This window comes from Somniosus microcephalus, chromosome 14 (genome assembly GCF_052327205.1).
Source record: "Somniosus microcephalus isolate GS21.2 chromosome 14, FLI_Smic_1.0, whole genome shotgun sequence".
In the NCBI taxonomy this organism is placed as follows: Eukaryota; Metazoa; Chordata; class Chondrichthyes; order Squaliformes; family Somniosidae; genus Somniosus; species Somniosus microcephalus.
In genome coordinates this window covers 2,265,496-2,292,483 of record NC_141000.1, presented here as the reverse complement: position 1 = coordinate 2,292,483, position 26,988 = coordinate 2,265,496, and the positions used below count along the sequence as shown (strand labels likewise).

Below are 26,988 nucleotides of genomic sequence, written 5' to 3'. Positions count from 1 at the left end.
GTTCCCAGAGAGAGCTCGGCACCGCCTCCAGGTTTTCCACCCTATGTAGCAAGTGGGTGCCTGGCATTGCCATTGTAAGAAATAGCTATTAGATGCATAGATGAGGTTTTGATTCTTAGAACAGAGATTGAAATGCAGCCAGGAACAAATGGCTGAAGTGCCAGCAAGGTCAAATAACAAACACCGAAAGACAAATGGAAGTGATAAGAGGATCGTAAAATGCAAGACAACATAGGGTGATGATACCATAGCTAGACAAAATGGAGCAGTGAAGTCATAAAATGTCCTTAAAGAAACATAACAAAACATTCCTCAGAAAGAAAGGCCTCGTCAGCCATGCAGAAAGGGACAGTGAGAAATGCCTTCTTGCACCACAATTGGATTATAGATGATTGACACCAGATAATCACCAGCCCACCGAAATAACTATAAATATAGACGACCGAGAGAGGGATTCAGACAGCGAGGGGCGAAGGCTTCTTCGAGGTGGGAATCAATGCTGGCCCACGCCTAACACCTCCAACAGCTCGGGGGATAAATCAACAGAAGTGACTGCTGTTACTGGCTGCAGAGACCCGCTGACCTGAAACCTCCACGCTGTCTCATCGGGCATCTAACCAACTGTCCGTCCTGTCGTGGTGTTCTGATTTGGGAGTCGGAGATCGCTTTCTACTGTCATGAGTTATATGTCTATTATACTCAGCTAAAACCATATGTAGTATCTGATTATGCTTTAAAACTGTAGCTCTTTAATAAAAAGCCTTACAACTCCTAAGACCCTCTGGGTAATCTGTATGTGACCTATGATCCAAATCTTACACCATGGTAATGAAGGGGCAGTGCTGGAGGTCCCAGGCGGGCACATCTTGGTGCTTACACCAAGATGCATTTATCCTTGCCCCCCACCCCCCTATTCACCCCCAACCCCGCCCACCCCCGCTGCAAGGATTTTCAGGTCCTCAGTGTTTTAAGATTTAAAATATTTTTGATTTGATAGAGTTTTAAGAACATAGTTTAGTAAAGTCTCATCTCCCTCTCTGGGCTCAGAGCATCACACCCGCCCGTGTTCCCAATAACCACTCCCGGAATGCGGCTGTCTGTATCGGGAGTCTGAAGGTGAAACTTTACTCTGATATATTGAGAGCTATGATGGATTGGCAGGTTACTGATTGTCAATGCAGTGGTTGACGGGTAATAATTTTCATTCAATTACAATTACTAGAACTTCCAAAAAGACACATTCCTCTTGAACCTGCACCAGCTGATCTCTAAAATAACAACAGAAAATGCTGGAAAAACTCAGCAGGTCAGGCAACATCCGTGGAGAGAAATTTGAGTTGACGTTTCGGGTTTGACCCTTCTTCAAAACTGGAGAGAAAAGGAACTAGATCGAAGGCAGGGCTGCGATCGGACAAAAGAATAAAAGAACCAAAAGAAGTAAAAGAGATTAGAAGCTAGACGAGATGGTAATAGGCTGGGATTAGGTGTAAAGGGTACTGGCAGGGCAAAAGATAGCTGCCAGGTGTGAGAGAGAAACAAAAGGAAAGGCGGGGGGGGGGGAGGAAAGGAGTGGAAAAATATAAGTAAAAATGAAATAGGGGCCGAGGTTATGATCTGAAATTGTTGAACTCGATATTGAGACCGGAAGGCTGCAGAGTGCCTAATCGGAAGATCTCTCGCGGCTTTGCTCACAGACATAAATAGAATTTGTCGCTCGCCCTGTAACCATCTTTTCAGTTCTTCAAATCCCTCTCACCACAACTTTCCTCAACAGTTCACCTGATTGGCCATCATAACTTCTGTGGAAACTGCATAATCAGGGTTTCTGCCAATCCTCTGCCAAAGTTACAGCAACCAATCATGAAATTCTGGGTCTTTATGCTTGTCTTTCACTCTTCCTTCCTCTCTGTCTCTCACACTCTTTCTTTCTATGACTCTCACTCTTTTTCTCTATGTCTCTCACAGTCTTTCTATGTCTCTCAGTCTCTTTCTTTCTTTGCCTCTCATACACTCTCTCACAGCCTCAGTCAGTGTCAGGACATCTGATGCTCTGATTTGCTGATTCCTGACCCTGTTGCTTCTCCACTTTAGCAGTTGGAAGTCAACTGATCAGTCAGTCCCCGCAGGAAACTGGGCTGGACTCACACTCCTGGTCTGCCGTGTCTCCAATTGAGGGAAAGGATGCCAGGGCCACAGAGAGTGCTGGTAAGGGAAACCCACTCCTAAAACTAGCAGAATAGAGGGTGTGAAGCTGGAGGAGTCAGGGTGGGCCTAGGCTGGGGTAAGGGAGTGGACAGGAAGCAGGGAGTGAGCAGTGTGAGTAAAGTACCTGAGATGGAGGATTAATGGATGAGGGAATTGACAGCCATTGTGGTTGCGAATATTGGGTTGCATCATTTTTCCAATCATTCCACGTGTCCTGTAGTTAGCATGAACTGATACTGGGATCTGATAGTTTTGCAGTGTCACAAGCGATATTTGAGGCTCACTACAGTATTACAGACACGGGATTTTTAACAGTATACGTAGATTTTGAAATTACCCCTTATGCTTCAATTTGTACGTCTTCGCCATGCTATTCCTTAAAAAGTAGAACCTTAAACAATTTATTTGCTCCTTTAAGCGATGGAACACACTCCTGATTTGGAAGGAGGGGCATCCGGAATCGATTCTCTCCTTAAATCATCTGGTAATCCACCTCTGGGCCCCCACACATTGAGCTCCTCAAAGACACCAGTCTCAATCATCTCTTCTTGCCATGGGATGGAGATGTTTCCAGATGCAAATTCGTCAAAAAACTCCTGGTCTGTATCTTCAAGGTTAATGCCTTTCACAGTTGAGAAGGCGCCTACATCTTGAATGTCCTTTGCATACACTTTTTTAGAGTCTGGAGTAAAAGGAGGCGGAAGTATACCTGAAAGGGACCAGACACAAAGTCAACAGTGATCAACATTAATACCTCCCATCACTTTCTGTTTGAAGTATCCTACACTTCCTTTTGAAGGTACTTAGACTGACAGTCCTGTGCAGCTCCGAGGGACTGGCAGTCCTGTGCAGCTCCGAGGGAGTGGCAGTCCTGTGCAGCTCCGAGGGAGTGGCAGTCCTGTGCAGCTCCGAGGGACTGGCAGTCCTGTGCAGCGCCGAGGGACTGGCAGTCCTGTGCAGCTCCGAGGGACTGGCAGTCTTGTGCAGCTCCGAGGGACTGGCAGTCCTGTGCAGCTCCGAGGGACTGGCAGTCCTGTGCAGCTCTGAGGGAGTGGCAGTCCTGTGCAGCTCCGAGGGACTGGCAGTCTTGTGCAGCTCTGAGGGACTGGCAGTCCTGTGCAGCTCTGAGGGACTGGCAGTCCTGTGCAGCTCCGAGGGAGTGGCAGTCCTGTGCAGCTCCGAGGGACTGGCAGTCCTGTGCAGCTCCGAGGGACTGGCAGTCCTGTGCAGCTCCGAGGGACTGGCAGTCCTGTGCAGCTCCGAGGGAGTGGCAGTCCTGTGCAGCTCCGAGGGAGTGGCAGTCCTGTGCAGCTCCGAGGGACTGGCAGTCCTGTGCAGCTCCGAGGGAGTGGCAGTCCTGTGCAGCTCCGAGGGAGTGGCAGTCCTGTGCAGCTCCGAGGGACTGGCAGTCCTGTGCAGCTCCGAGGGAGTGGCAGTCCTGTGCAGCTCCGAGGGACTGGCAGTCCTGTGCAGCTCCGAGGGAGTGGCAGTCCTGTGCAGCTCTGAGGGAGTGGCAGTCCTGTGCAGCTCTGAGGGACTGGCAGTCCTGTGCAGCTCCGAGGGACTGGCAGTCCTGTGCAGCTCCGAGTGCAATTCTGGGCCATTACTGTAAAGAACCTTCATTACAAAGAAACCCATTACAAAGAAACCCCATTAACAAAGAATCCCCATTACAAAGTAAACCCATTACAAAGAAAACCCATTAAAAACAAACCCCATTACAAAGAAACCCAATTACAAAGAAACTGTATTACAAAGAAACCTGATTACAGAGAAACCCCATTACAAAGAAAGTCCATTACAAAGAAAGTCCATTACAAAGAATTACAAAGGTATCAGTAATGGTGACCATGAAGCATTCAGGTTGTCGTAAAAACACTAATGTCCTTTAGGGATGGAAAATGGCCATCCTTACCTGGTCTGGCCCATATGTGACTGAAGACTCACCCAAAGTGATTGATGCTTAACTTCCCTGTGAAATAGTCCAGCAAGCCATTCAGTTGTATCAAACTGCTATAAATAAGAATAAAACCGGATGGACCCGCTCAGCCTCGGATTCAGACACGACAAATGCACCCGCTGCCCAGTCAACCCTGCAAAGTCCTCCTCACCAACATCTGGCTACTTGTGCCAAATTTGGGAAAGCCTGACATAGTCATAGTGGTTCTCACAGAATCACACCTGGGCTGTCCTGTCACACAGACACACACAGTGCTTCTTACATCAATTCATTCCTTGCTAGAACATCCAAACCCTCCCTTAGCCCTTCCTTTTAAACTCACCCTCGGTGTCATCTCACACTCATGCACACATTACCGTCATCTCTGTTCTACCTTGGTTCTGTCCTGAACTGTGGGTCTTCGATGCTTGGGTTCTTAATAATGAACTAATCTGAGCCTTAGTGCGTCTCGCCTTAGTTAACTCAAACAAGGAGTGGTGTCGATGTAGGGGCAGAATTTGAAATATTCCGACATTTACGGGATAAATTCTCCCCGAGAGATACATTGGACAGAACATTATTTTGGAATATTATTAGAGGAAGTTCTATATTAGGCTCTTACAAAAATGTAATCCAGTTGCTCATAAATTTGCTCATTAAAAAAAGCAGAATTTTTATACTTTACCAGCTTCAAGCTTTCTCCAGTTAATACTCTTGAAAAAGGGATGGGCCTTTATTTCATCACAACATTCGTTCCTGAATCCGAGGCGTTTGTTGGGATCTTTCTCCAGCAAAGCCTCACAAAACAACTTGCTCGTTTCGCCAAACTTTTCACAGTATGTCACCGGGTCGTTCAGAATCCGTCGCTTCACCTCTTTGTTCTCAACCTGGCGACAGGCAACATGCAGATGGTTAGAACGGTAATGCTCCAAACAAAAAGCCAAGATAATCGTGGAATCCTACAGCACAGAAAGAGGCCATTGCCAACTCTTTGTTCGAGCTTTCCAATTAATCCCATCCCTTTGCTCTTTCCCCATAGACCTGACATTTTTTTCCCTTCAAGTATTTATCCAATTCCCTTTTGAAAGTTACTATTGAACCAGCTGCCACCACTCTTTCAGGCAGCGCGTTCCAGATCACAACTCGCTGCGTAAAAAAATGTTTCCCAGGTCGCCCCTGGTTCTTTTGCCAATCACCTTAAATCTGTGTCCGCTGGTTACTGACTGTCTGCCACTGGAAACAGTTTCTCCTTATTTATTCTGAGTGAGCAGGCTACCTGCGGGAGGAACGGAGTCAGAGACTGGGGATAAAGGCAGCATGGAGCAGAGACCTGGGAGTCTGAGCGAGCGGACCTGCGGGAGGAACGGAGTCAGAGACCGGAGATAAAGGCAGCGCGGAGCAGAGACCTGGGAGTCTGAGTGAGCGGACTACCTGCGAGGGAGACAGTCGGCAAGCGACACATCGAAGGAGTGACATCAGAACTCAAAGGTGTCGCTGGCACAAGGGAGCTGAGAGGTGAGTATCGGGTGAGTATTTGAATAGGGTGAGTATTTGAATAGACTGAGTATTTGAATAGGGTGAGTATTTGAATAGAACGAGTATTTGAATAGGGTGAGTATTTGAATAGGGTGAGTATTTGAATAGACTGAGTATTTGTGGTAAGTTTTTTTTGTTCTGTTTTCAGTATATTTCTGCTCAGTAGTTCATAGCCTATCAATAGACGGAGGTGCTGATTGGTGGGTAGCTGTTGAATGTTTCTTGTTAAGTTTATTTCTGCTAAATTACCTCCATAGTCTGGTAAATAGGGGCATGGCAGGGCAGCTCAGTCCCGTGATTGGCACATCCTGGGCCACGTGCGATATCCCGGACGCTTCTTGCGGCCTGGACGACCACGTGTGCAGGAAGTGTCGCCAACTGCAGCAACTCGAGCTCCGGGTTTCGGAGCTTGAGTGGCAGCTGGAGTCACGACAGTGCATCCGCGAGGCTGAGAAATACTTGGAAAGCACGTTTCTAGAAGTGGTCACCCCGTAGGCTCAGAATGTGCAGGCAGAGAGGGAATGGGTGATCGCCAGACAGAGAAGGAGGACCAGGCAGGTAGTGCAGGAATTCCCAGAGTGCATCTCGCTCGCTAACCGGTTCACAGTTCTGGAAACTGGTGGGAGTGATGGCTCCTTTGGGGAGAACAGCCAGAGCCAAGGCCACGGCACCACAGGTGGCTCAGCTGCATGGGGGGGGGGGAAGAAGAGTGGAAGAGCAATAGTGGTAGGTGATTCATTGGTTAGGGGGACAGATAGACATTTCTGTGGATGCAGACGTGACTCCAGGATGGTATGTTGCCTCCCTGATGCCAGGGTCAAGGATGTCACTGAGCGGCTGCAGGACACTCTGAGGGGGGAGGGTAAACAGCGAGAGGTCGTTGTCCATATCGGTATCAACGACATAGGCAGAAAGAGGGATGAGGTCCTGCAGGCAGACTATAGGGAGCTAGGAAAGAGATTAAAAAGCAGGACCTCAAAGATAGTAATCTCTGGATTACTCCCGGTGCCACGTGCTAGTGAGTACAGAAACAGGATGGTGCAGGAGGGAGGGCTTTAGATTCCAGGGGCATTGGGACCGTTTCTGGGGAAGGTGAGACCTGTACAAGCCGGACGTGCTACACCCCAACAGAGCCGGGACCAATATTCTCACTAGTGCTGTTGGGGAGGGTTTAAACTAGCTTGGCAGGGGGATGGGCAGCAGCATGTAGGAGTGGAGGGGAGGAATGGAGTGCATGGAAGAGCGAGTGTGTTGGATGGTACTGGAGGGGAAGGTAGTGCTGGAGGCGGTAGTAGTACCACATTAGATAGGAGCAGACTAAGAACGACTATGAAAAATTCAAAAATGTGTTTAGAATGCATGTACATAAATGCACAAAGTGTGGTGAATAAGGTTAGTGAGCTACAATCACAATTATCCGTGTGGCAATATGGTGTTGTGGCAATAACGGAAACGTGGCTTAAAAACGGCAAGTACTGGGCACTTAATATTCAATGGGTACAAGCTGTTCAGAAAAGATAGGGAAGGAAAAAAGGGAGGTGGGGTGGCAGTGCTGATTAAGGAAGACATTGTAGTGTTGGAAAGGGAGGATGTTCTTGAGGGGACAAGGACAGAATCCATTTGGTTAGAGTTGAGGAGCAAAAAGGGTATGATCACACTATTGGGGGTATTCTATAGGCCTCCAAATAGTGAGAGGGAGGTAGAGGAGCAAATCTGCAGGGAAATCACAGAGCTATGCAAGAGCTATAGAGTGGTGATATTAGGGAACTTTAATTACCCAAATATCGATTGGGATAATGCTGGGGTAAAGGGAAAGGAGGGGAAGGAATTTCTGAAACATGTTCAGGAGAATTTCCTTGACCAGTATGTTCTTGGCCCAACTTGGAAGTAGGAATTGCTGGATCTGGTGCTGAGGAATGAGGTGGGCCAGGTCGACCAAGTGTCTGTGGGAGAACACTTGGGCACGAGTGATCATCATATCATAAGATTTAGATTAGCAATGGAGAGGAGCAAGGAACAATCTAGAGTGGAACTTCTAAACTGGAATAGGGCTAACTTCAATGGGATGCGAAAGGATCTAGCCAGGATAAAATGGAGCCAAAGACCGACGGGAAAAACTGTAATGGAACAATGGGTGATCTTTAAGGAGGAGATGTTCCAAGTACAGGCTAGGTACATTCCAACAAGAGGGAAGGGTAAGGGAACCAAAGCAAGGGCTCCTTGGATGACGAGGGAGATAGAGAAGATGATGAAACAAAAAGAGGGTGTATGATGCATGTCAGGTGAATTCTTCAAGGGAGAACCAGACCAAATACAATAAGTTGAGAGGGGATGTGAAAATGAAAATAAGATTGGCAAAGAGAGAACATGAGAGTAGAATGGCAATTAAAATAATAGGGAACCCAAAAATCTTCTACCGGCATGGGAACAGTAAGCGGGTAGTAAGAGGCGGGGTGGGGCCTATTTGAGACAAAGAAGATGATATATGCTTAGAGGCGCAGGGCAAGGTTAGAATACTCAATGAGTACTTTGTATACTAAGGAGGTGGATGCTGACAAAATATCGGTAGAAGTGGAAAAGGTAGAAGCAATGGAAGGGGTGAAAATTGATAGACAGGATGTACTAGAAAGGCTGGGTATGCTTAGAGTGGACAAGTCGCCTGGTCCAGATGGCTTGCATCCCAGGTTGCTAAGGGAATTGGGGGAGGAGATAGCGGAAGGGCTTGCCATAATTTTCCAATCTTCCCTAGATGTGGGGGAGGTGCCTGAGGATTGGAAAGTGGAAAATGTGGCACCATTGTTCAAGAAAGGGTGTAAGAACAATCCTAGTAACTACAGGCTGGTCAGTTTAACATCAGTGGTGGGTAAAGTTTTAGAAACAATAATCAAGGAAAAAATTAACAGGCACTTAAAGAGGTTTAAGCTAATTAAGGAGAGCCAACATGGATTTGTAAAAGGCAGATCGTGTTTGACTAATCTAATTGAATTTTTTGATGAAGTAACAGGGAGGATTGATGAAGGGAATGCAATGGATGTTGTCTACATAGATTTTCGGAAGGTGTTTGACAAAGTACCACATAGAAGGCTGGTTAACAAAATTGAGGCTCATGGAATAGGTGGGTCACTGGCAGCTTGGATAAGGAATTGGCTTAAGGACAGAAAACAGCGAGTTGTGGTAAATGGCTGTTTTTCAGACTGGAGGATGGTAGACAGTGGTGTTCCCCAAGGGTCAGTGCTGGGGCCACTGATTTTTTTGATATATATAAATGACCTGGATATTGGAATACAGAGTAGAATTTCTAAATTTGCCTATGACACCAAACTTGGGGGTGTGGCAAACAGTGAGGATGGTACCAATCGACTGCAACAGGACATAGAAAGGCCAGCAGAATGAGCAGACAAGTGGCAGATGGAATTTAATACAGAGAAGTGTGAGGTGATATATTTTGGCAGAAGGAACAGGGAGAGGCAATATACACTTAATGGCACAGTTTTAAAGAGTGTGCAGGGACAGAGGGACCTGGGAGTTAATGTGCATAGGTCCCTGAAGGTGGCGGGACATATTGAGAGAGTGGTTAACAAAGCATATGGGGTCTTGGGCTTCATAAATAGAGGTATTGAGTACAAAAGTAGAGAAGTTATGCTGAACCTTTATAAAGCGCTAGTTAGGCCACAACTGGAGTATTGCGTCCAGTTCTTGTCACCACACTTTAGGAAGGATGTGAAGGCCCTTGAGAGGGTGCAGGGGAGATTTACCAGAATGGTTCTGGGGATAGGGGATCTTAGCTATAAGGGCAGGTTGGAGAAGCTGGATTTGTTTTCATTAGAGCAAAGGAGGTTGAGGGGTGATTTGATTGAGGTGTACAAGATTATGACGGGTTTGGACAGGCTAGACGGGGAAAGGCTGTTCCCACTAGTTGATGGTACAAGGACTAGGGAACACAGATTTAAGGTTTTGGGCAAGAGATACAGGGGGGACGTGAGGAAAAACTTTTTTACACAGCGAGTGGTGAGGGCCTGGAACTCACTGTTGATGGAAGTGGTGGAAGCGGAGACACTGAATGTTTCAAGGGGAGACTGGATAGGCACTTGAGGGAAATAAACTTACAGGACTACAGGATAGAGCGGGGGAATGGGACTGACTGGATTGCTCCACAGAGAGCCGGCACGGACTCGATGGGCCAAATGGCCTCCTTCTGTGCTGTTATGATTCTATGACTCTTTGGCTCTGTGGGCTGGATTTTGCCAGGCCTGCGGAGGCGGGTGTGAAGGCAGGTCAGCTGGGAAAGTTGCAAAAAATGGCGGCGGGCTCTGATCCCGCTTTCAAACCGCCTCTGCGCAACTTTCCCAAATGCGGGCTTGCAGACTCCCTTTCGTTCCCGCCTCCAAGTGGCGGGATAGGCCCTTAAGGTACTTAACTACCACTTAAGTACCTCTATAATTCCATTTTGAGAGGCCTTTCAGAGTTTACCACATTTCCCACGTGCTGCACGTCTCCCCTGGAACACGCCAGCTAATTGTGTCGGGTTCACAAGTGGTTGGCTTACTAACAGCTGCAGCTCCGCCATAATGCATGAATTACAACAGTTCCTTTCTGGCACAAAAACATAAAAGGAATAGCGGCCCAACCATGGCTAACAAAAGCAATTAAGGATAGTATTAGATCCAAAGAGGAGTCATATAAAGTTGCCAGAAAAAGTAGCAAGCCTGAGGATTGGGAGCAGTTTAGAATTCAGCAAAAATGGACCAAGCGATTGATTAAGAGGGGAAAAATAGAGCATGAGAGTAAACCTGCAAGGAACATAAAAGCAGATTGTAAAAGCTTCTACAAGTATGTAAAAAGAAAATGATTAGTGAAGACAAATTTAGGTCCCTTAAAGTCAGAAACGGGAAAATTTATAATGGGGAACAAGGAAATGGCTGAGCAATTAAACAAATACTTTGGTTCTGTCTTCACGGAAGAGGACACAAATAACTTCCCAGAAATGCAAGGGAACCAAGGGTCTAGTGAGAAGGAGGAATGAAAGGAAATTAGTATCAGTAAAAAAAATAGTGCTGGAGAAATTAATGGGACTGAAAGCTGACAAATCCCCAGGGCCTGATAATCAGCACCCCAGAGTAATAAAAGAGGTAGCCATGGAAATAGTGGATGCATTGGTTGTCATCGTCCAAAATTTTATAGATTATGGAACAGTTCCTGCAGATTGGAGGGTGGCAAATATAACCCCACTATTTAAAAAAGGAGGGAGAGAGAAAACAGGGAACTACAGACCGGTTAGCCTAACATCAGTATTAGGAAAAATGCTAGAGTCTATTATAAAGGATGTGATAACAGGACACTTAGAAAATATCAACGAGATTAGACTAAGTCAACATGGATTTATGAAAGGGAACTCATGTTTGACAAACTTACTGGAGTTTTTTGAGGATGTAACTGGTAGAATAGATAAGGGAGAACCAGTGGATGTGGTGTATTTGGATTTTCAGAAGGCCTTTGATAAACTCCCACATAAGAGGTTAGTGTAAATTAAAGCACATGGGATTGGGGGTAATATACTGGCATGGATTGAAAATTGGTTAACCGACAGGAAACAGAGAGTAGGAATAAATGGGTCTTTTTCGGGGTGGCAGGCGGTGACTAGTGGGGTACCGCAAGTATCAGTGCTTGGGCCCCAGCTATTCACAATATATATCAATGATTTGGATGAGGGAAGCAAATGTAATATTTCCAAGTTTGCTGACGACATGAAACTAGGTGGGATTGTGAGTTGTGAGGAGGATGCAAAGAGGCTTCAAGTTGAGTGAGTGGCCAAATACATGGCAGATGTAGTATAACGTGGATAAATGTGAAGTTATCCACTTCAGTTGGAAAAACAGAAAGGTAGAGTATTATTTAAATAGTGCTAGATTGGGAAATGTTGATGTACAGAGGGACCTGGGTGTCCTTGTACACCAGTCACTAAAAGCAAACATGCAGGTACAGCAAGCAATTAGGAAGGCAAATGGTATGTTGGCCTTCATTGCATGAGGATTTGAGTACAGGAGCAAGGATGTCTTACTACAGTTGTACAGGGTCTTGGTGAGACCACACCTGGAGTACTGTGTGCAGTTTTGGTCTCCTTACCTAAGAAAGGATATACTTGCCATAGAGGGAGTGCAGCAAAGGTTCACCAGACTGATTCCTGGGATGGCAGGACTGTCGTATGAGGAGAGATTGGGTCGACTAGGCCTGAATTCACTAGAGTTTAGAAGAATGAGAGGGGGTCTCATTGAAACGTATAAACTTCTGATAGGGCTAGATAGACTGGATGCAGGTAGGATGTTTCCCCTGGCTGGGGGGTCTAGAACGATGGGTCAGTCTCAGGATACGGGGTAGGACATTTAGGACTGAGATGAGGAGAAATGTCTTCACTCAGAGGGTGGTGAAACTGTGGAATTCTCTACCACAGAAGGCTGTGGAGGCCAAGTCACTGAATATATTTAAGAAGGAGATAGATAGATTTCTAGACACAAAAGGCATCAAGGGGTATGGGGAGAGAGCAGGAATATAATATTGAGATAGAGGATCAGCCATGATCATATTGAATGGCGGAGCAGGCTCGAAGGAATGAATGGCCGACTCCTGCTCCTATTTTTCTATGTTTCTAGAGTAACAAAGGTAATAAGGCATCAGTGACTAAGGTGACATTAAGGAAAAATGGAAATAAGTCAAAGCTAAAGGCACTGGGGGAAAAATTCAGTTGGTTTGCTCCTCCCGTTAGCGCCTTAAGAGGGCGCTAATAGGGCACAAAGCAACTTGCGCCCGGGCGCGCGATCTTTGTGCCGCTCACGAAATTAACTGGACATTTTGCGGCGGCGCTAAACACTACCGCCACGATCTCCTGCGCCAGCAGATTGTGACGTCAGTCGAGCGTGCAATGCCCAGGTAGTGCCCCGGACTGGATATTGAATGGCGCCCCCTGCCTTACCGCCTGCCGCTAGCAACGACAGGTTGAGGGGAGCGTTTTGCAGTCGGGATGGGACTGGGGGAGCGCTATTTAAAGGCGACCGCTTCCTGCCTTTTTTTGTTGGTGAAATTTTTGCACCACGCATTCTGAGAGAGAGAGAGAGAGACTTCTGGAGAGATTCAACGCTGTGTGAAGGAGTTTTGGGTACTGAGCAGCACTTTGCAGGTTCTTTCTGATTTGATCTTCCTTGCATCGATTTAGAAGAGACTGTGGGGGCTGCACTCTGAGCTCTTTCCCTGGGCCTCTCCATTGTTCTTTCCAACAGATTTGATGTACAGGTCTCTCCAGGCCCAGATTCAAGGCTGCAATGAGCAGGATGTGGATGGAGAGCAAGATCGAACCTCCCCTTTAAGAACTGGCCATTGTGTCTGTGTTCCATTGCTGACTGACATCACATGAGCTTCGCCAGCGCTCTGAGGTAGTGCCTCGCTCCTCAGCCTTTGTACCTTAAGACAGGTGTGTAGCGCCTGATTTAGCGCTCCAATCACCTCCAGGGGCAATAAAAGCCAAGTTTGCAGTCGGAGGCGATAATTAGCGCCAGGCGCTAATCTTTGCGCCCGGCCGATAATTGCGCCCCAAATGGGGCGATACTGATTTTCTCCCCCATTATATCTGAATGCGTGAAGCATTCGCAACAAAATACTGTAGATGAATTAATAGCGCAGATAGAAATTAACAGGTTTGATCTAATAGCCATAATGGAGACGTGGTTGCAAAGTGGCCAAGGTTGGGAAATAAATATTCCAGGATACCTAACTTTTAGAAGGGATAGGCAAAATGGAAAAGGAGGAGGGATAGCCCTGATAATAAAGGATGGGATGAAGACAGTAGAGAGAAAGGATCTTAGCTCCAAAAATCAAGAAGTAGAATTAGTTTGGGTGGAGCTAAGAAACAGCAAGGGGCAGAAAACATTGGTGGGAGTTGTTTATAGGCCCCCAAACAGTAGTTGTAATATAGGGCAGAGTATAAATCAGGAAATTAGAGGCGCATGTAACAAGGGTTATACAGTAATTCTGGGTGACTTTAATCTACATTTAGACAAACCAAATTTGCAGTAATAGTGTGGAGCACGAATTCATGGAATGTATGCAAGATATTTTTCTAGATCAGTATGTTGAGGAACCAACTAGGGAACAGGCTATTTTAGATCTAGTATTGTGCAATGAGAAAGGGTTAATTAATAACCTTGCAGTAAATGGGCCTTTAGGGAAGAGTGACCATAATATGTAGAATTTTATATTGAGTTTGAAAGTGATTTAGTTAAATCCGAAACTGGGGTCTTAAATCTAAACAAAGCAAACTACGTAGGTATGAGGGGCAAGTTGGCTAAGGTAGATTGGGAAACTACATTAAAAGTATGACGGTAAATAAGCAATGGCTAGCATTTAAAGAATTAATACATAATTTACAACAAATATATATTCCTTTAAGGCACAAAATCTCCAAAGGAAAAGTGGTCCAACCGTGGTTAACAAGAGAAGTTAAAGATAATATTAGATCAAAGGAAGAGGCCAAAAAGAGTAGCCAGTCTGAGGATTGGGAGGATTTTAGAATTCAGCAAAGGAGGACCAGGAAATTGATAAAGAAAGGGAAAATAGATATGAGAGTAAACTGGCAAGAGACATAAAAACAGACTGTAAAAGGAAAAGATTAGTGAAAGTAAATGTGGGTCCCTTACAGGCTGAGACAGGAGAAATTATAATGGGGAATAAGGAAATGGCAGAGAAATTAAACAAATACTTTGGGCTGGATTTTCATTGAGGAGTCGGGTAGCAGGCGGGACTACAACTTTCGGGGTTGTAGTCCCGCCTCCATCGAGTTCTAGCCAACCCACGCGATTTTGACTTGATTGACCTTGTTGCGCCCACCCAGCAGGCTCAGCAGGCCAATTAAGGGCCACCCGGCAACAGGTGACATCACAGGTTGATATTTCATCTGTCAAGGCCTTTTGACAGATGAAATATCAGCGTTTCACAGCTGTTTGAAGCTGTCAAACACTGACAATCTGTATTCTAAGTTAATTCCTTCCTCTCAGGATGATTTAGAGATCTCCCCAGAATAGAAAGCTGAATGCTGCAATTTTTGACAGCTCGCAGCCATTCTGCTTTCTGAGATGAGGGACTCCCGAGACCTGAAGGAAGGAAGGCTGTAAAGAGGTAAGTAAAGGTATGTAAAACCTCTTTAAACACTTTACACACACCAAACACACTTACCTCTGCACTCATGCACCCATCACTCACCTGAACGCCAGACATCTCGACCCCTCCAAGCCCTTCATCCCGACGGCCCGCCTCGCTAACTTGGTGTGGTTTGGAGCCATCGGGAATCCCACATTTCAACATTAAAAATAGGGATTAGGCTAAAAACTGCCTGTTAACTACCTGTTAACAGGCAGTTAATTGGCACTAATCCCCTTCCCGCCTCGGGGAGGCGGGTCCCAGTGCGGGGCGGGTACCTGCCTCCTTTGAAACTGGCATGGAGGCTGGTTGGGGGGGCGGGATGGGTTCGTGCCCCCCGATTTCAGGATTTTAACCCCCCACACTCCTCCAATCCTGCCTCCATGGCCCAATGAAAATCCTGCCCTTTGTGTCTGTCTTCACGGAAGAATACGCAAGAAACTTCCCGGAAATAGTGGAAAACCAAAGGTCTAGCGAGAATGAGGAACTGAAAGAAATTGGTATTAATAAAAAAAATAGTACTGGAGAAATTAATGGGACAGAAAGCTGAAACATCCCCTGGACCTGATGGTCTACATCCTAGGGTTTTGAAATGGGTGGCTATAGAGATAGTGGATCCATTGGTTGTCATTTTCCAAAATTCCAGATTCTAGAATGGTTCCCGCAGATTGGAAGGTAGCAAATGTAACCCCACTATTTAAGAAAGGAGGGAGAGAGAAAACGGGGAACTACAGACCGGTTAGCCTGACATCAGTAGAAGGGAAAATGCTAGAATCTATTATTAAGGACATGGTAACAGGGCACTTAGAAATAATAATAGGATTGGGCCGAGTCAACACGGATTTATGAAAGGGAAATCGTGTTTGACAAATCTGTTAGAGTTTTTCGAGGTTGTAACTAGCAGAATAGATAAGGGGGAACCAGTGGACGTATTTGGATTTTCAGAAGGCATTCGATAATGTGCCACACAAGAGGTTATTAAACAAAATTAGGGCTCATGGGATTGGGGGTAATATACTAGCATGGATTGAGGATTGATTGACGGACAGAAAACAGAGAGTAGGAATAAACGGGTCATTTTCGGGTTGGCAGGCTGTAACTAGTGGAGTACCGCAAGGATCAGTGCTTGGGCCTCAACTATTCACAATCTATATCAATAATTTGGATGAGGGGACCAAATGTAATATATCCAAGTTTGCTGATGATACAAAGCTGGGTGGGAATGTAAGTTGTGAGGAGGATGCAAGGGGATATAGACAGGCTAAGTGAGTGGGCAAGAACATGGCAAATGGAATATAATGTGGAGAAATGTGAAGTTATCCACTTTGGTAGGAAAAATAGAAAAGCAGAATATTTTTAAATGGTGCAAAATTGGGAAACATAGAAACATAGAAACCTAGAAGATAGGAGCAGGAGTAGGCCATTCGGCCCCTCGAGCCTGCTCCACCATTCAATGAGATCATGACTGATCATCCAAATTCAGTACCCTGTCCCTGCTTTCTCCCCATGTCCCTTGATCCCTTTAGCCTTAAGAAATATATCCAACTCCTTCTTGAATATATTTAATGATTTGGCCTCAACTGCCTTTTGTGGTAGAGAATTCCACAGGTTCACCACTCTCTGGGTGAAGAAATTCCTCCTCATCTCTGTCCTAAATGGCTTACCCCTTATCTTTAAACTGTGACCCCTGGTTCTGGACTCCCCCGCCATCGGGAACATCCTTCCTGCTTCTAGTCTGTCTAGTCCTGTTAGAATTTTATAAGTTTCAATGAGATCCCCTCTCAATCTTCTAAACACCAGCGAGTATAAGCCCAATCGACTCAATCTCTCCTCATATGTCATTCCTGCCATCCCAGGTATCAGTCTGGTGAATCTTCGCTGCACTCCCTCTATGGCAAGAACGTCCTTCCTCAGATAAGGCGACCAAAACTGTACACAGTACTCAAAAGTGTGGTCTCACCAAGGCCCTGTACAACTGCAGCAAGACATGCTTGTTCCTGTACTCAAACCCTCTCGTTACGAAGGCCAACATACCATTTGCCTTCTTAACCGCCTACTGCACCTGCATGCTTACCTTCAGCGACTGGTGCACAAGGGCACCCAGGTCTCGTTGCACTTCCCCTTCTCCCAATCTATTGCCGTTCAGATAATAATCTGCCTTCCTGTTTTTGCCACCAAAGTGGATTACCTCGCATTTATCCACATTATGGTGCATTTGCCATGCATCTGCCCAATCACCCAACCTGTCCAAATCATACTAGAGTTTCTCTGCATTCTCCTCACAGCACACACGCCCACCCAGCTTTGTGTCGTCTGAAAACTTGGAGATATTACATCTAGTTCCCTTGTCTAGATCATTAATATATATTGTGAATAGCTGGGGTCCTAGGACCGATCCCTGCGGTACCCCACTAGTCACTGCCTGCCACTTGGTAAAAGACCAATTTATTCCAACTCTTTGCTTCCTGTCTGCCAACGAGTTCCCTATCCAAGTCAGCACCTTGCCCCAATCCCATGTGCCTTAACTTTGCACACTAATCTCTTATGCGGGACCTTATCGAAAGCCTTCGGAAAGTCCAAATACACCACATCCACTGGTTCTCCCTTATCTATTCTACCAGTTACATCCTCAAAAAATTCCAGTAGATTAGTCAAGCACGATTTACCTTTTGTAAATCCATGTTGACTTTGTCCGATCCTGTCACTGTTTTCCAAGTGCTCTGCTATTACATCTTTTATAATGGACTCTAGCATTTTCCCCACTACCGATGTCAGGCTTATTCCCTAAACTCTATAATTCCGTTTTCTCTCTACCACCTTTTTTGAATAGTGGGGTAACATTAGCTACCCTCCAATCCATGGGAACTGTTCCAGAGTCTATAGAATTTTGGAAGATGACCAGCAATGCATCTACTATTTCTAGGGCCACTTCCTTAAGTACCCTAGGATGTAGATTATCAGGCCCTGGGGATTTATCGGCCTTCAATCCCGTCAATTTCCCTAACACCATTTCCCTACAAATACTGATTTCATTCAGTTCCTCCCTCTCATTAGACCCTATGTTCCCCGACATCTCTGGGACGTTATTTGTGTCCTCCTTTGTGAAGACAGAACCAAAATATGTATTTAATTGGTCAGCCATTTCTTTGTTCCCCATTATAAATTCCCCTGATTCTGACTGCAAGGGACCTACGCTTGACTTCACCAATCTTTTTCTCTTCACATATCTATAAAAGCTTTTAGAGTCAGTTTTTATGTTCCCTGAAAGCTTACTCTCATACTCTATTTCCCCCCTCTTAATTAATCCCTTTGTCCTCCTTTGTTGAATCCTAAACTGCTCCCAATCCTCAGGTTTACTGCTTTTTCTGGCCAATTTATATGCCCTCTCCTTGGATCTTATGCTATCCCTAATTTCCCTTGTTAGCCACGGTTGAGTCACCTTTTTTGTTTTATTTTTATGCCAAACAGGGATGAACAAATTCTGTAGTTCATCCATGCTGGAAATGTTGGTGTTCAGAGGGACCTGAGTGTCCTTGTACACAAATCACAAAGTTAACATGCAGGTACAGCAAGCAATGAGGAAAGCAAATGGTATGTTGGCCTTTATTACAAGAAGATTTGAGTATAAGCGTAAAGACGTCTTACTGCAATTATATAGGGCCCTGGTGAGACCACACCTGGAGTATTGTGTACAGTTTTGGTCTCCTTACCTAAGGAAGGATATACTTGCCATAGAGGGAGTGCAACGAAGGTTCACCAGACTGGTTCCTGGGATGGGGGGATTGTCCTATGAGGAGAGATTGAGTAGACTAGGCCTATATTCTCTAGAGTTTAGAAGAATGAGAGGTGATCTCATTGAAACATACCAAATTCTCACAGGGCTTGACAGGGTAGATGCAGGGAGGATGTTTCCCCTGGCTGGGGAGTCTAGAACCAGGGGTCACAGTCTCAGAATAAGGGGTCGACCATTTAGGACTGAGATGAGGAGAAATTTCTTCACTCAGAGGGTGGTGAATCTATGGAATTCTTTGTAATGGGGTTATTTGCAGTAGTGCACTTAACAATTGGCTGGGTCTCCCTCGCACGTGAGAGTGAATTTTCCATACACAACGTTCTGGCACAGACCGTCGCCCACTGAGAAAACACAGCGGCTGGGAGCATGTCAGGCTCATCACTTCCTGATATATCTCCCAGCGAGGGGAGCTCCTCACCGGGGGCTTGCAATTGGAAAGCCTACCCAATTGCGTAGATTCTAAATTCAGCCATTATCTATCATTGATTGTGGAATTAAAGTAGAGTTCTGCAATAATTATTACTTGAATTGGACTTTGCTAGGTCCATATTAATTAAGAGATGGGGGTTTAAATACTTCCTGTGCCTTTTCAGTGCAGTACTGAGGGAGTGCTGCACTGTCAGAGGTGCTGTCTTTCGGATGTGATGTTAAACTGAGACCCCCATCAGCCCTCTCAGGTGGACGTAAAAAATCCAATGGCATTACTGGATGAAGAGCGAAGCCGTTCTCCCAGTGTTTAGTGGGTCATTTCACAAGTGGAAAATCTCCCTCAAATTGAAGTTTCTAACTCTGCAACTGGCTGTCACACTGATTTATTACAATAATTGAATGGAAATCGAAGCAGTGCCAGGCAGAGCTATGTCCCAAATCAGCCATTGCTCTAACTCACGGAGCTTATTTATACTGTAAATATTTACAGTATCACTGGCCCAGGGGCGAGCTGTTTAAAACTGGCCCTGTGACCTATAGTTTCAAACCTGGGCTTTTGTTTCTTGCTGACTGTGTTCCTGAGAAAACAGATTTATTGAAGAATAACTTACGTGTTCCCCCCGGTAACGGAATGGGCCTTTGGCTGCAATCATCTCATAGAGTGTGACACCCAGTGTGAAATAATCCACCGAGTAATCATAGTGTTCACCGAGAAGCAACTCTGGGGCCATAAAACCTGCAATTGAAACAAATTAGACCATCATCCACAGAGATAACACACTGCGAAGAACAGAAACCTCAGGGGACACCCCCACCCCCCCCCCACATCCCACACACCACCCCCCCACCCCCACACACCCCACTCCCCACCCCCACACACCCCACCCCCACACACCCCACTCCCACACACCCCACCCCCACCCCACCCCACCCCCACCCACCCCATCCCCCACCCGAACCCCCACCCCACCCCACACACCCCACCCCCACACACCCCAACCCCACCCCAACCCCACCCCACACACACCCCACACACACCCCACCCCCACACACCCCCCACACACCCCACCCCCACCCCACACACCCCACCCCCACACACCCCCCACACACCCCACCCCCACACACCCCACCCCCACACACCCCACCCCCACCCCCACACACCCCACCCCCACCCCCTACCCCCACACACCCCACCCCCACACACCCCACACACCCCACACACCCCCACACCCCACCCCACCTCCCCAAACCCACCCCCCCATCCCCACACACCCCACCCCCTCACACACATCCCCACACCCACACACACACACCCACATACCAAACCACACACACAGCCCCCACTCACGCCCCTGACATGAATCTTGTCATTCAAGTGGAAATGACTTATGAAATAATACTGGGCGGCCTGCTGGTGGCACTGTCCAGGGAGAGTATAAATACTCGAGCACGGGCCCAGCTTGCTCAGGACATTCTTTAACAGGAACTAGTGAAGGACACAACTAGACCTCCATGTTGTAAAACAGTTGATTAAAGCTTTGTTTAACGCTTAGACCAAGTGCCTATAGTTTTCTTACATCACCCCCCCCACACACACACCCTCACACACCCTCACACACACCCACCCTCACACACACCCACCCTCACACACACACACCCTCACACACACACACCCTCACACACACCCACCCTCACACACCCTCACACACACACACCCTCACACACACCCACCCACACACCCACACACCCTCACACACACGCACTCACCCACACACCCTCACACACACCCACCCTCACACACACCCACCCTCACACCCACACACCCTCACACACATGCACTCACCCACACACCCTCACACACACACACACCCACCCACACACCAACACATACAGACCCTCCCACACACACAGACCCTCACACACACACTCACATAGACACACACACACAGCACTCGCCCCCTCCTCCCCTCAACCCCCCTCCTCCCCTCAACCCCCCCCCTCTCCTCCCCCTCTTCCTCCTCCTATGGAGGATTTATGGGATGTACCTGGAGTTCCAGCATATCCTTTGATCTTATTTTGATTTTCTCCCAGTTCTACAGCAAGTCCAAGATCAGAGATTCTCACGTGGCCTGAAACACAATTAGTTACAATAGAGGTTTTAAAACACTTTGATTTCCCTCTTTAAGGTTTTTTTCTCTGAATCCTGAAGTCCCCACATTATCTAAAGCTGGTTTCGGGCCTGTGCTGTGTGACTGTCAGCTGGCTGTGACGGTGGCCCAGTTCCCATAACCGACCCCACGGCACTATTTGAAGATGAGCAGGGAGTTCTCCCCAGTGTCCGGGGACCAATGCTTATCCCTCAACCAACACCTAAAACACATTATCCGGTCATTATCTCATTGTTGTTTGTGGGAGCTTTCTGTGCGCAAATTGGCTGCCGCGTTTCCTACAACAGTGACCTCACTTCAAAACGACTTCATTGGCTGTGAAGCTCGTTGGGATGTCCTGAGGTGGTGAAAGGCGCTGGAGAAATGCAGGTCTTTCTAAAATTGAGAGCAGTTATCTTCTGAATAACGCCAGAAAACACTCACTTTCACTGGGTGTCAGGGAGCTGGGTGGCTGGGTGAGTGACTGGGTGTCTGATTTAACATACAATAAGGGTGTAAAGAGCAAGTAATCAGCTTTAATGTACAGTCCTCCTCCCTTCCCCTCCTCTCCCCTCCTCCTCTCTTCCCGTCCCCTCCCTTCCCCTCCCTTCCCCTCCTCTCCATTCCTCCTCTCCCCTCCCCCTCTCTCCTCCTCTCCCCCTCTCTCCTCCCCTCCCTTCCCCTCCTCTCCACTCCTCCTCTCCCCTCCTCTCTCCCCCCTTTCTCCTCCCCTCCCTTCCCCTCCTCTCTCCTCCCCTCCCTTCCCCTCCTCTCTCCTCCCCTCCCTTCCCCTCCTCTCTCCTCCCCTCCCTTCCCCTCCTCCTCTCTCCTCCCCTCCCTTCCCCTCCTCTCCCCTCCTCCTCTCTCCCCTCCTCCTCTCTCCTCCCCCTCTCTCCTCCCCTCCACTCCTCTCTCCTCTCCTCCCCTCCCCTCTCCCCCCTCCCTTCCCCTCCAACCCCCGTCCTCCTTCTCCTCTCCTCCCCTCCTGATCCCCCTGAGTGCGCACTCCTCCTCAATAACCCTCGTTCCTTCACTCAGCTGCTTCTGCTGCTCTCGGGGTCGGGGGGGGAGTTAGAGCTCCCCCTTGGGCCTAGCAGCTGCTGATTCTCCCTCCACAGACAGGAAACCACAGCCCCCAGCTCACCCTCATTATCGAGGAGGACATTCTCTGGTTTCAGGTCTCGGTAGATGATCCTGGATTGGTGAAGATGCTCCATGCCACATACGATTTGAGCTGTGTAGAAACAGGCTCTGTCTTCATCAAAACCCGGATTGTTCTCATCAACATTGTAAATGTGATATCTGGGGAGAGGGAGGGACACCAACCTCACTGCAGGAGTTAGTTTGACATAAAAACGTTCAAAAGTAACTCATTGAATTGCATAAAATTATCAACTGGTCCATGTCGGTGTTTCTGCTCCACATGAGCCTCCTCCCACCCTCTTCATCTCACCCCATCAACACATCCTTCTATCCCTTTCTCCCTTGTGTGTTTATCCAGCTTCCCCTTGAATGTATCTATATTATTCACTTCAACTACTCCCTGTGGTAGCGAGTTCCACATTCTCATCACTCTCTGGGTAAAGAAGCTTCTCCTGAATTCCTTATTGGGTGTATTAGTGACTCTCTTATATTCATGACCACCCATTTTGGACTCTCCCCACTAGTGGAAACATCTTCTCTACATCTACCCTATCAAACCTCTTTATAATTTTAAAGACCTCTATTGGGTCACCCCTCAGCCTTCTCTTTACTAGTGAAAAGAGCCCCAGCCTGTTCAGTCTTTCTGATAGTTATACCCTCTCCGTTCTGGTATCACCCTTGTAAATCTTATTTTCACTTTCTCCAGTGCCTCTATATCCTTTTCGTAATATGGAGACCAGGACTGTGCACAGTACTCGGTGTGGTCTAACCAAGGTTCGATATAAGTTTAACATAACTGCTCTGCTTTTGAATTCTGTTCCTCTAGGAATGACCCCCAGTGCTTTGTTTGCACTTTTTGTGGCTCTGTTAACCTGTGTTGCTACTTTTAATGATTCATGACCCCAAATTAGACTCTTATTTTCCAAGGAACCTCCTTATTCCTCCTATCAAAATGTACCACCTCACACTGTTCTATATGGAAATTCATTTGCCATTTACACTCCAAACTGCAAGTTTATTTACATCTTCTTGTATTTGGTCAGAATCTTCCTCAATATTTTGTTTGATAACGTTTCTGTGAAGCGCCTTGGGTCGTTTTACTACTTTAAAGGTGCTATATAAATACAAGATGTTGTTGTTGTTGTTGTATGAGCTATACCCCCAATTTGGTGTCATCCACAAATTTTGATATTGTACTTCCGATTCCCGAGTCCAAATCATTTCTGTAAATGGTGAACAGTGGTCCCAGCACCGATCCCTGTGGAACACCACTTCCCATCATCCACCAGTCTGAGTAACAGCCTTTAACCCCTGACATGAGTCAGTCATTCATGAAAGAAAGACTTATGAAATAATACTGAGTGGCCTACGGGTGGCGCTGTCCAGGGAGAGTATAAATACTCGGGCACAGGAACTAGTGAAGGACACAACTAGACCTCCATGTTGTAAAACAGTTGATTAAAGCTTTGTTTAATGCTTAGACCAAGTGCCTCGTAGCTTTCTTACGTCAACCCCTACTGTCTGTTTCCTGTTTTGTAGCCAGCTTGCTATCGATTCTGCTACCTGTCCCCTGACTACATGTTCTGACCGTAATCATGAGTCTACTACACAGTACCTTATCGAGGGCTTTTTGAAAGTCCAAATATATTACATCCACTGCATTACCCTTGTCTACTCTTTCTGTTACTATTGAGTGAAGTATTTGGAGACATTTTGATGGCTTAGGGCTCTAAATCAATTCAAGACCTCTGATTAGTTGCACAAATTAAGCCTGAGTTTTCCCATCAATCTATAAATTATTAATCAAGTCCTGTCCACGAGTCTGACTCTCTGTGGTCACAATTTTTGGTCCTGTTTTGCGGTCAGTGCTTCCCATTCTATTTCCTGTATCCCCATTCCCGATGCTGTAGGGGGAGGGGGTCGGTGCTCGGAGTGGGGACCCTCCCTCTGTCAGATCACGGCGCTGGCCAGATGGTCTGCACCGGCCGCGGGAAGGCTCAGCTTCGGCAGGAGTGTAAAACAGGCGACTTCGGATCAGCCACCTGGCAAACTGGGTATTTAAAGTCGTTGGAAATGAAATTCAGGCGTGTGTATAACGGGCGGCGTATCCAATATCGCCCACTTTACACCCGCCAAAGATCTGTCCTTGTCTTCTTCCGCCAGACCCAAGGGCCACTGGCACCTACTCCACTTTGCCCCTTTCTCATGCTTCCCCTTCCAGTTACCAATCCCCCATGAACTATTCTCACCCCCTCTGCAGCTGAAACGCAGCCTGGGTGGGAGCACAAAGTGGGAGGTAGTGAATTGTCTGGATTGCCCGGCCGTTAAACTCGCCGCCCAAGTTTAATGTCACCCACTTTGTGCCTTGTATATCTTTGATTTCTCCCACTGCGCCTCCTTTTGTTCTCTGCACTCATCACTTCTGCCCTTTCACCATCTCCTGGTCATTCTCTGTCTTTTCCTGAATGTGGGCTCATTGTGTGTTTCCCCTCTCCCTCTTTCCCTCTGTTTGTTTCCTTTTTAAATGCTGTTCATCTGTAATATCTTCCAGTTCTGAGGGAGTGTCCTGTAACCGTGGTCTCAACTGAACCTCCGCTGGTGGAGCAGGAGAAATCCCATGGAAATTCCCAGAGGTTATATTGATCAACCAACCAGGGACAACACCACAGGCAAGTTACTAGTATTCCTTTTGGATGAGATGTTAAACTGAGGTCCCCTCTGCCTGCTCAGGTAGAGCAAAACCATCCCACAGAGGAGCGCCGAGTTCTCCCGGTGTTCTGGCCAACATCATCCCTCGACCAACGTCACCGAAACAGAGTACCTGCTCATTCAGCTCATTGGCTATTTGTGGGACCTTGCTGCGCACTCATTGGCTGCCCCGTTTGTCTACTGAACATTCATTGGTTGTGAAGCTTTGGGACGTCTCGAGGAAGTGGAAGTTGTTTCCTCTCGCTTCCTGTGCAAATCTGTTCAATGTGAAGGAATGTTTTCTCTAGTTTTCCAGAGAGGGAAAGGTCAAACCTTGTTTGGAAACTCGGGTGAAGTGATTGAATTTGGGTCGGGAAACCAGCCGATGTGGTGACTGGAGAAATGAGTTGCCGGATTTAACGCAATGAAGACGTGTTGTCTTTGTGAAATCTTTGAGAACTATTTGTTGTAAAGCCTCTGTTTACCTCAAATCTCCACCATTCATGATGGTCATCACCAGGCACAGCTCCGCCTTGGTTTGAAAGGCGTAAGCTAAGGAGACAATGAATCGAGTGTGCACCCGAGCGAGGATTCTCTTCTCTATGATAACACCCTGGAAAATGAAGACCAGCCAGATTAGTTCATGGGTTTCAGTCGCAACACTTGCCAGGAAGCTAGAGAGGAGCAATCAAAGAAACACAACCCTTCCTACTCTCTGTCCCCATTCTCTTACATTTAATCTTCTATCTGTGCCCCCTTGTTCTAGTCCCTCAATCTCTGGAAACAGTTTCTAAACTCTCTGTCCAGTCCCTTCATAATTTTAAACACCTCTTATACACTGACTGTGCTTTTCAATTGGGCGGGATTAAGAAATATTTCTATCTGCCCTATACTGCCCCAAATTAAAACTGGGATTGTTTACAAAGGGTCCGACAGGTTCTGTTCAAAAGCCGCCTCCCACTTTGCAATGAATGCATCAGCCAGCACGCTCAGAAATGCAAACATTGGGAAAAAAGAAGGTGGCCCAGCGAGTCTGTCCCATTGAGCGTGTTCTAATCGAGCCACACTAACCCCAACACTCCCCACCGCCCAGCAGTCATGTGATCTCCTCGGAGAGGCTAAAAAACAGTTTAAAAGGCCAATAATTCTGGGAAATTCCTCTCCAACACCCAGAGCTGATCAAAAACAAGCTATAGGAAATAACAGTGACTGAGGTACATCACCCAACACCCTCCTTACCTTCTGTATACCGTGACCAACACGTAAATACCCAACCTCCCACCAACCTCTGTACACAGTGGCCACAAGGTACATCACCCAAAATCCACCCTACCTCTGTACACAGTGACCATGAAGTATTCACCAAAATTCCCATCAACCTCTGTACTCAGTGACCATGAGCTACATCTCCCGATACCCCACGAATCTTCTATACACAGTGAAAATAAGGTACAGTGCCCAATATCAGACCTACATGTATGGCTAACATAAAAGGGAAACCAAAAGTCTTTTATTAACACATAAACAGTAAGAGGGTAGTCAAAGAAAGGGTGGGTCGAATAGGGATTAGAGGCAGAGGGTATATCTGAGGTCCTAATTGAGTAGAGGAAACTTCGCGATATCCGGCATTGACGGGACCGGCGTGATGCCGATCTATGAAAACTTCCGGACAGACCAGCGCTAATGTTGAAGGATACGGAGGTTTTCATCTCCGTATCTGACAACAAACACTGTTGCTTAGCAACAGCTTGTAAACAGTCAGCCCGTACCTTGGAAGCGTCTCTGTAGCTTAGCAACAGCTTCAGAGAGGCTTTCCAGAGACTGACTGTTTAAAAAAATGCTAGGAGAAGAAAAAAAAAGAAAAAAAACCTAACAAAACGGCTGTTGATTTCTGCCGTTAGATCGAGGTTTCCGGACATACAACC

The 26,988-nt window shown here is 46.8% G+C and overlaps 1 protein-coding gene across 1 annotated transcript in view; it reads right to left on the bottom strand.

The window, feature by feature from the left end:
* Positions 1–934: 934 nt before the first annotated feature.
* The window catches only part of grk1a (G protein-coupled receptor kinase 1 a), a 55,876-nt gene continuing 29,822 nt past the window's right edge, over positions 935–26,988 (bottom strand). Inside the window, exons 2-7 of the mRNA XM_086006117.1 lie at positions 25,549–25,676; positions 22,377–22,534; positions 21,131–21,214; positions 19,697–19,821; positions 4,830–5,031; positions 935–2,914 (exon numbers count right to left, since the gene is read on the bottom strand). Of these exons, the coding sequence (XP_085862243.1) occupies positions 2,619–2,914; positions 4,830–5,031; positions 19,697–19,821; positions 21,131–21,214; positions 22,377–22,534; positions 25,549–25,676 (993 nt within the window). The 3' untranslated portion in view covers positions 935–2,618. The remainder of the gene's footprint in view (positions 2,915–4,829; positions 5,032–19,696; positions 19,822–21,130; positions 21,215–22,376; positions 22,535–25,548; positions 25,677–26,988) is intronic.